This window comes from Macrosteles quadrilineatus, unplaced genomic scaffold, assembly GCF_028750875.1.
Source record: "Macrosteles quadrilineatus isolate MER2022 unplaced genomic scaffold, UCM_ALF_1.0 Scaffold_7__1_contigs__length_78375512, whole genome shotgun sequence".
Classification (NCBI taxonomy): domain Eukaryota; kingdom Metazoa; phylum Arthropoda; class Insecta; order Hemiptera; family Cicadellidae; genus Macrosteles; species Macrosteles quadrilineatus.
This window is the reverse complement of record NW_026542600.1, coordinates 72,297,843-72,308,129: the sequence shown is the minus strand read 5'-3', so window position 1 is coordinate 72,308,129 and position 10,287 is coordinate 72,297,843. Positions and strand designations below refer to the sequence as shown.

The following is a 10,287-nucleotide window of genomic DNA, read 5'->3' as shown; positions in this document are numbered from 1 at the left end:
CTGTCAGAAGCCTAGATATGATATCCATGCTCGGGGACTAGTGCCTCACCTCAAGAGCAGAACATACTATTCTTTGGATGAATATTTTGATGGCTTTCTATACAACCTCGGCTTAATTTTTACTCACGCAAACCCAAGTTTGTTAACTTTATTATATGGATTTTATTTTATTTTAAAGAATCACCGTCAGCATCAAGCCCGGTGGGGGAAAAGATGTGGAAACTTTATGTTATAAGCGAACATTTGATTCGCCACTTTCAGTATACTGGGTAAACGTTAATGTTAAAAATCTCATATCACAAAATCTGTTTACAAGCTTAGCATCCTCAATGTCTCCATCAAGATAGTTCTTACGAATATTCATAGTTTGAAACTGATTTATTTGTGTAGGTAAAAGGTTCTGTTCTGATAGTAGATTTTGGCATCCATACTGTATCTCGATATTTTATTTACTATCAATTTTACATCTTCTAGTTACCCACTTACTGACATAAGATCTTCACAATCATAGCCTCTAAAACTTTGGTGTCAGGAAAGCAGAGTGTGAACGTAAAATTTACCGAGGTATTGGCGTGGTGTTTGTGAGTGTTTTTGTTGACTCGGCGCACTCAATCAATGCATAAGGTAGACTAGTCCGTAGTAGAGTGACAGGTAAATATTATTTTATTGATGTGCAGCGATGGAAATCACTGTGTTGTCACACGCACCAACAGTTGAGTCATTATCGTTATCCGATTTGGGAATTTCTTTCCTCAATTATTTATTAGTCGTAACACAGTTTTAACACGATCCTGATTTTCCCTTATTCGACAGACGAAGGATCTTCAACGTCAGGTAAATTTTCAGAACAAAATTAAAATACACAAATGAAAAAAAAATCATCACCAAATTTATTAAACTAAATATACAGACGAAAATATTACAAAAGTACAAAAGACAAATAAATAACGTATAGTGGTAGACTACCTGAGAGGTACAAATAATTTAAAGTAACACTAACATTATTCTGGTAACTGTAATCTTTGCTTGTACAATAGTTATTAAATAATACTGAAAAGTTATAAGGTGTGCAAGTATATATTTGGGAGGAGTTAAACACTAAATTGTACAGTTGTTTATTTAGGACCATTCGTGCTAACATTTCCTATAATGTTACATCGTTTGGGACCCAATTAACGAAACCGTCAATGTAAACATTTTCATGTGTTAGTTAAAGGGAAAACAAACTAGCAATGAATTAGTTAAGTTGTGTATCCAAAAAATAAGAATTTGCTACATTAATTTTTTTTAATAATAATACAAAGGATAAAATCATTACTTGCTATGGTTTTCAAACAACTTAAAACATACTTAACCTAAAAATAAATAGGTTTTATATAGTATTTTCAACATCTTGCTGAATGATTTGATTTAAAAAAGTGTTCATTTTGGTAATATGTATTAGCCTAGTTTAGGATTTATAGCTTATATTATTGACCTTTACACGCCCTACCATGATAGACATCCCCTTTTTATGAACCTATTTAACCACCATTTCAAATACACCAAACTTTAATTGGCCATTCAGGAAGTAAGCTTCTGTCACAATTACATTTCTTCTTTTATTTTTTAACAACGTAATACTGTAGTTTTTACTATATACAATATTCTGCAATTTATACATAGTTTGACATCAGTTAGCAATATACAGGGTCATTGATATAAGTGTGCTAGCTGTTTTATTCGAAAGTTATAAGATATATCAAAAATTGTAAATTCTAACTGCCTTGGATTTTTTATTTAAAATATTTTGGTCAAGTTGGAAAAATAATTTTAGCCATCATTTTTCCAATATGGCCACCAACTTTAATTTTTCTTGTTGAAGACCCTATATTTTTATGATTTATTTAGAAAGTAAATGCCATTTAAAAACGTTTTAATACTCGGCAGTTTTTCTCCAAAGCTACTCATTTAGGAGTTACAGCGTGTTAAAACTAAGAAAAATGACTTGCAGTGTACATTCTGCGCCATGTAGCTCCTAAATGACTAAGTTAAGAAAGAAAATAGATAGAGTAAATAAGTCTTAAAATTGCATCTACATTTCTTAAACCCCATAAAATACGTAGTTTCCTTTTTTCTGCCATTTTGGAAAATGGCGGCCATTTTGAAATAATGTAATCAATATTTTTATGGCTTTAATAAACTGTATAGAATCGAGATGCAATTTAAAGACTTATTTACTCTTACCATTTTCTCTCTAAACTTACTCATTTAGGAGCTAAATGGGGCAGAATGCACCATGATGTGACCATGGTGTGATGATAGAATCTATAATCACCACATCTGATGTGGTAACTCATTTTGCGTTTTTTGCAAGTAATTTTTACTTAGTTTTAACACGCTGTAACTCCTAAATGAGTGGCTTTAGAGAAACAAATGCGAACAATAAAAACGTTTTTAAATGACATTTACTTTCAAAATAAATCATCAAATATAGGGTCTTCCATAAGAAAAATCAAAGTTGGCGACCATATTAGAAAAATAGCGGCAAAAATTATTTTTTTAACTTGACCAAAATTTTTTTTATGAAAAATCCAAGGGCGTTATAATTTAACAATTTTGTAATATCTCTTGTAGCTTTCGACATAAACAGCTGGCTCATCAATCACCCTGTATACTCAGCAGAAATTAGTATTTAACAATAAAACACTTTTAGATACTCTATTTGATTACTTTATGTTTTATTCTAATAATGTGTACAGCTTTGACATAACAAATGAATGTCTAGTTCCATTCATTGTCAAACATTGTATTTATAATGGTTTAAATACCTGCATTTAGTAATGCAAATTGATTACTTTTTTTATTACTGAATGCAGGTATTTAAACCGTTACATATATTCAAACGTAATCCGGGGGTTAACAAATCTTGAAACATGAAAAAGAGTTATATGTTTTCGTATGAGGTTCTTTCTAGATTCCCTATCTCAAAAAGAAACAAAAATAAAAAAAAACTAGGCAGACTACACAGTTCATCATATTCTTAAACATTATTTATGAATAGGTATCAACTTAACTCAAATATTTTAACTATATTTAATTAATAATTTTATTTTGAATAATTTAGTAATTTAAATTGTATACAGCAGTGAGTGAATGTGAAAGAATTTGGGGAAATGTGTACTAAATGAGTTTAAAAAATTAGTGTAGAGCAGTGATTAATTTAAAATATTCAAAAATGTGTTCCTTAAATAATGCGGACGGTAAATGCCAAATTCGAACCGGCAGCGGCAGCCAGAGTAAGTTTCCGTAATAATTACCCATCACTACTTCTTGGTTATGAAGCTGCCGTCATATGCTGAACATTTTATGTGAGTTGAGTTTTACATTATATTAATCCCTTATCAATCAATATGCTTAGTAGGAAGGCTTCTTTGGTAAAGGTGTAAAATAAAAGTAGAGTTTATAAACATAAATCTTAAAATAAAAAATATATATAACTATCACACTATAACCATGTAAATACAAAATATTTAGAAATACGTTTGATATGTCATAATAAATTGAAATCAAGATTCGTTCTTTTTATAAAACCTCTTGAGCTAGGATATCTCGCTTATTATGCATTTTTTGTAAATTGTCATTCTTGATTTTCGTTTTATTTTGACCCATTAAACCTATTCCTAACATTTTTGTTCTTAGTTACGGACACATTGTATTATTTAAAAAGTATAATTGCACATAAAAAAACCAGAAACCATGGTTTTACGCTTAAAAAATAATGAATTTTGGCTTAACACTATTAGCTTATGACTACTCTACCTATTTTATACCTACATCTTGAGGCGTAAGAGACTACATAAAGAGCATTTAGTAAAATGTTTCTAACAATTTCCTTTCATTTTGGATACCATAAATACTATCTAAAACAGCCTTAAAAGACGTAATGTATGCCTACATTTATTTATAAATATTGAATTCACCGATGAGTTATCATCAAAACAGTGTGCCCTGTAAACTAAAAACTTCTCACATTCAGTAAAGAAGCATTAGAAATCTCACCTTTTGTCCAAATACATTTTAGCAATTGTGTACGTTGATTTTGTAAAGATACTTTAAACGTATATTCAGCCTCTTTGGTCGTTATAGAACTGTTAAAAATATAAACTATTTTACCTACGACCGTTTTTTTAACTAGCCATTTCAGTTTCGGTTCTCCGAATGGAAAGAAAATACTTTACAGCATTTTTTTTACATTACAACACTATCAATGAGGTTGAATGATTGAGAGAAAAGAAGATTTTTTATGCTTTGTACGTCAACTTATCAGCTGTTAAGACCAATTTAAATGTTAATGAGTGGTTGATACAATGAATCGTTGCATCAATATAGTGATATTGATGCAATTAAAGGTTATACAGTAAATTAAAACATAACCTTAGAAGTTAGGAGTAGTGATTGTTAGTAAAAACGGTCGTAGTAAAGTAGTGTACGCAACTCGCGTGAACAGTCTTTACGCGATCGTTGCGTAAACTACTATAAATGTGTGCTAAAGATCAAGTCTGTAAGGTTATCGTTATCGACGGTCACAAGGCAAGAACGGTGCCCATAACTATGAACAAGCGCATCGCTGAACCTGCATTCCCTTCCAGGTGGATACTTTGAGTGAAGAAGGATCTGTCTCGTCCAGATGTAGGACTTCAATGTCTGCAAGAACGTGGGGAGCGCAGCAGGGTCTGGGTACTTTGTACATCTGCCAGACGAGACTCTGCAGAAGAGCGTGTTGACTAGCAGGATGGTATCTTGGAGGACATCGGCCCTGAGAATAACCATCCAAAGAAATCAGCCACGTAAATGTGTTAAGCATATACTACGAATATGTTCAAACACTATCCAAGACATTATTGTGGACATTTCCCATCACAATCAGTAAATGACAAAAATAATTAGGTTTCTGAGGTGAGAATAGTATATTTCATTTCAAGTACCAAGAGTGGCATGTTTCGGTGCGTGCTTAAGTTCCAAGTGTAAATCGCCGAACATGTGGAAGTTTCACGTACGAGGAAAAGCCGACGACGGGAAGAATTGTGGAGCAAGTGCCGGAAAATCCCTTTCGGTTAGAGCTATGAGTGACACTTCATCACGATGCAAAAATACACACATACAGAATAATAGACCTTGGTAAAGTTTTAAACATTATATTTCCCAATAAAACTTTTAAAAATATACAAATAAAAGTAAATGGGGTATAGAAAATCTACGTAACGACGTAAAGATTACATGACAAAATGCTAAAAAATGTGCGAAACTAGCTTATGCCTATTTTCATTTAAGGTTTTATTCCCCAATAAAAATGAAATGAAATGAAATGAAAGGTTGCCGCAAACAGATTTCAAATATCTCTATCTATATTTATTTTTATGAGAGCAGATATCAAAGGAAATAATGGTTTACAAGAAAATTATTTAATTATTTATCAGGTGTTTTACTGTTCCCCAACAGTAAAACACCTGATTTAAATAATTTTCTTGTAAACCATTATTTCCTTTGATATCTGCTCTCATAAAAATAAATATAGATAGAGATATTTGAAATCTGTTTGCGGCAACCTTCTTAGATATGAGGGGATACAATAACTATGGTCAATTTTGAAAATTTTGCCTTTAGGGGTAGTGGGAGTAGGGGGTAGCTCAAAAGTTTCAAATTACAAGTATAGTCGAGTTTGGTATCATTTATAGGTCTTGACGAAACAACAAAATTGACATAAAGAAAACCAAAATCGGTCGATTAATAACATGAGATTCGTTATAATAACATGACTGTAGATTTTAGGTGTGGTTTTGGTGTACCAAATCTTACTGATTTATCTGTTATCGTTTAGAAAATATTGAACCGGTCCGGGACTTTTGGGACAGTCTGTATATTTTGATCAAACTTGGCAAGTTTATTTATTTTATACTAAGCTATTAATAGTTTACTAAAAAGGCACGTTATTACTTTCCTTGTAGCAGCAAACCTAGGTACTCGTTAAACCTCATTTTATTTAAATAAATTTAATTGAAAATCAATCGAGACAAATGGAAATCCGTTTAGTCGGAAGGTAAGCTGGGTCGGGGGTATTTTTTATAAATTTTGATACAAACGACCCAAAAAAGTTTCATCTTTGCCAAAACACTGGCAGTTTTACAAGGATTAACAACTTAGCTTTGTTCAACAGTTTTAAGTTTGTAATTTTACATCGCCGCCGTTTTGGCAATGTTGGCAATCATCTGCCGGCATCGTGGCACTGATTTCTCTTCATAGAGACCTTTAATTTTATGTACTACTTTACGTATGTTCTAATTTAAGCTTTTATTTCAACGCCTTGTGAACTTTACCCAGTATGATGGAAAAAGATTTGCTTCAAAATGTACAGGTTTGTATGGTATCAATTTGCAAAGCTTCTTTGCATTATCTGCAATGGCTAAAAAATTTAATTCTGTTCTTGGGCTTTTTGAAGATCCTGTATACAATATACGTCAAAGGTAAAAAATAAATCATATTTATATACACTGATCATCTTTGTCAATTTACCTTACAAAACCCTGCGTTGAATTTATACGGCTGCAAGATAAACTCGAACCCAGGAACGTCTTTAAACACCACTTCCATGGAGTGGCGGCAGCAACGACCGTGGTTGGGGCCTTTGCGGCAGTCTGAGCCCAGGGTCTCGTCGTACCGGTGCTCTGCCTCCATGGCCCTAGGACTGCGAGGATACGATTCCCTGTCGGTCAACAGAACGTTCAGGACGGGGTCAAAGGAAGAAGCTTCAGGCCCTGTGCCGGAGACGAGCCTGACCCCTCTCCCACTGCACTCATCACACTCCACCTCCAGGCCCAGGTTTCTAAACAAATTATAGTGTGTGATTTAGTTTAGAAATTGAGAATTTAGAGGAATTTGCATTTGCCCGTCCGCATAGGCCTAGAGCCTGTGCGTAGAATGTATCCAGCATTGAACGGGGTGAACCGGTACAGACAAGGGTGAATTGTAGTGATACAATTTAGCTGCAGGTATCAGAATCCGAACTCACGTTATCGCTGACATGGATGATCCGTCATCAGTTGAGCCACCGACTCACAATCGACTTATTTGTGTCTTAAAGACCTACACCTTAAGCAAAGTACAAGCGAAATGACATTTGTACACATCGGTGACATTTGATCACATTGACAGATTAAAGGTATTTTAACCTCTAGATTAATTTAAATTTGTGATCAGGAGGCGAAAAAAAAAAACAGAAATAAAGTACAAGCGATTGTGTACCAGGATTAACAAATTTTCAAAAGCCATATTATAACTCGAGTCTCTAGGTGAGAAGTCCCAGACCGGCCGTACCGACTAAATATCTGATAACGACAGTAAACCGCGCTTTGTCAACTTTTATAAACCCGCACTTTGCAGTACAATTTAACAGGTCAGGTAGTACAGTAAGCTAAAAACTAGAAAAAAATTTTTACTTGTGGATAGCGTCCTTTCTATTCAAGTGCATATTCCTATTGATGTTTGGAAACTCTTTTAATTTGTCCGTTAAAAACTAAATTTTCGCAGATTTATTTAGTACTTATCATACCATCACAACATGTTGTTAGTTTCGTATAACGAAGCAAAACAACGATTTAAACAGCACATCGTATTAATAAGTATGCATATAGTAAAGCCCTCTGAATTAGCTGTAAGTTTTAACATTAGTTATCCTATTAAACAAACCTTTTATAGTATAACAAACATGCGATGAAAATATCTTTCTAAGTTCGTTGCTAGCACGGTGATAGATGTACAGTAGTTTAAAAACAATGTCAAGCTTTATAGTGATATTAGGTAAAATAATTGAAGCTTGATTTAATTTTCCTTAAAATCTGTTTATTTGACAAGTAAGCAGAACGAACCTTTGCCCTGAGATCCAATAGATGACTGCAGGAACTACGTCCAGCTCTACCCATCGGGAGGTGTCCTTCAGTACAAGCCTCCTGGAGTCCAAGAGGGTTCTACCCCCTCCATTCTCCATCAGGTACACTCTTAGTGTCAGCGGCGTCGAAGGGCTCTGCCCCAGTGGCGCCACAGCGAATATTCTCAACGTAGCTTGGTTTACTGTTGCATTTTTTACTCCCACTGGAAAGTAGAGAAGTTCGTGGCTACCGTGATAGTTCTTGACGTTCGGAGCTCCTCCTAGTAACAGAATAGTCCTGAGACCGTTTAATGTACAGCTGCATATTATAACCATTAAAACCCCTTAATCATTACAAGTGCGCCTAAAAAGAAGAAAAATAAAAAATAAAAATAAAATAGAAAAGTAGAAAAGTAAAAAGTAGAAGTAGGTTCATGGACATGTCATGTCAATGCAGAAAAAGTTTTCAAAACTAATGATTTAATATTTTAATATCCAATATCTCATTGTATGTTTCAATATTTTTTAACTTTTTAAATCTTTGAAAGTTTATTAAAATAGTAAAAAAATATATTTAAATTTATTCACTATGGCATAAATGTCGTGAACCCAAGTAGAAGCATGAAGCGAGAAGGAATTCTTCAAAATATTTTGGCGACGTATGTTAAACTTACTTAAATTACTTAAATACTAACAATTTAATTCGTTTAACACAATTTAAAAATTATCTTGACTTAATTTAGTTTCATTTAGTAAACTCAATTATCATTCAATTGATGATGGTTATTTCAGTTAGTACACTTGCCGATTGCGAATTTAATTGTTTTGGTGATTCTGATAAGGATATAATTTAATTTCTCGTAAACGGCCAACACGCCTTGTCTGTAATCTCTAAAGGAAAGGAATACGTACTTTTAGATATTTTTAGATACTAAATGAAAGGTTGGGTTTAGAACAATTGTCTTAATACTTACTTCCCAAACAAAACTTTGCAAGACAAAAGGAAACTGATATTTTCATGACAGAGAAATGACCAGAGGAGCTATTGCCTAAAATTGATCTTAGCCTAGATTTTGACCTATTTTTGTTTAAATATCCTTTAAATCCTCCGTATTCGCTTTCCAAGAATCATAAGGATCTAAAACTACATTTAGCTGAGTTAATTACCAAAATGAGCGATACTATAAAAGCGTTGCGATTTGGCGTAGGTGTCTCTTTGCAGGCGAATCTTCTTGTTTTCTCTCACTGTCTGGAGATAGGTTTCATACTTAGTTGTGTACTCGGTTTCACTGATGTTCATCTACAAAAAGATAAATCACGTAAGTTTCAGTTTTCCTTTATCATTCATGGAATAGTTCAATATATCTAAAGCATGTCGTTTCATAATGTACACACGTGTTAAAAATATTTAACTTAAAATTAGGTTATTTTAAAAATTTATTTAAAAGCGATATTTTTTGTAAGCATACTTAGTCTTTTACGTTTTGAGAAAAAAAAACGTATTTCCCCCCAATGTTACTTAAAAATGCATTTAATATAAAAACTAAATTTAACGCTTGTATCACTTTGATGGTAAATCTCAAAGATATAAATATTTAACGCTCCAATCAACGATCACATAAGACCAGGGTCTTATGTGATCGTTGGCTCCAATGCCACTAATATTTACAATACAAGATAAGGAAGCACAGACAGTCTTGGAAAGTGAAAAAAGAAAATTATTTTGAAGTACACTTTTCTTACAAAATAAAATGTAATTTTATGATCTATTGCCAAATAATAAGCATTCAGTAAGTGTAAACATAAGTAACAATAATTGCAAATTGATGTGTAGATAAATGTGACTGATGTAAAAAGTTAGTATTTCTATTCTAGTTACACTTAAATTCAATTTTATAATTATATAACAATTGTTTGAAAGTAAATTATTTTTAGCTCACGCATTTTACTCAAAATAAAGAACTTTTTTTATTAGCATTAGCGTATATATTTTATGCAGCGCACTGTTTAGGGTCAGGTCGTCTGAGGGTAGTGTGGGGTGGGGGTAGGCTCGTTGGAAAGCCTACACGATGCCATTATCTGTGGTCATAGAGCAGTGGTCACCTGAATCGAATTAAAAAAGTATTGATTCAGTCATTGCAACTCAGTGGGTCCCGTGCATTTTTTTAATTAGGGCGACATGGATTCCGTCAAGTAGCATAATAATAGGTGGGTTACCAACTTAAGAACAACGGCTTCTGCATTCAAAAAGAAGCTGACAAGCCGCCCAAAGCAGATCGGACGCCAGACAACTAAGATTTGGTAGAGTTTGTGCTGCTGTGGAAAACAGTCCTCGTAGGCACGCCCGAAAACAAGCATCTGCTTTGAACACGTCTGACCGCTTG

At 33.4% G+C, this 10,287-nt stretch overlaps 1 protein-coding gene across 1 annotated transcript in view; it reads right to left on the bottom strand.

Annotated features, from left to right (window-relative positions):
* Positions 1 to 867: 867 nt before the first annotated feature.
* The window catches only part of LOC128998715 (bone morphogenetic protein 2), a 62,168-nt gene continuing 52,748 nt past the window's right edge, over positions 868 to 10,287 (bottom strand). The window contains exons 2-5 of the mRNA XM_054424975.1: positions 9,071 to 9,203; positions 7,905 to 8,184; positions 6,553 to 6,862; positions 868 to 4,798 (exon numbers count right to left, since the gene is read on the bottom strand). Of these exons, the coding sequence (XP_054280950.1) occupies positions 4,592 to 4,798; positions 6,553 to 6,862; positions 7,905 to 8,184; positions 9,071 to 9,203 (930 nt within the window). The 3' untranslated portion in view covers positions 868 to 4,591. The remainder of the gene's footprint in view (positions 4,799 to 6,552; positions 6,863 to 7,904; positions 8,185 to 9,070; positions 9,204 to 10,287) is intronic.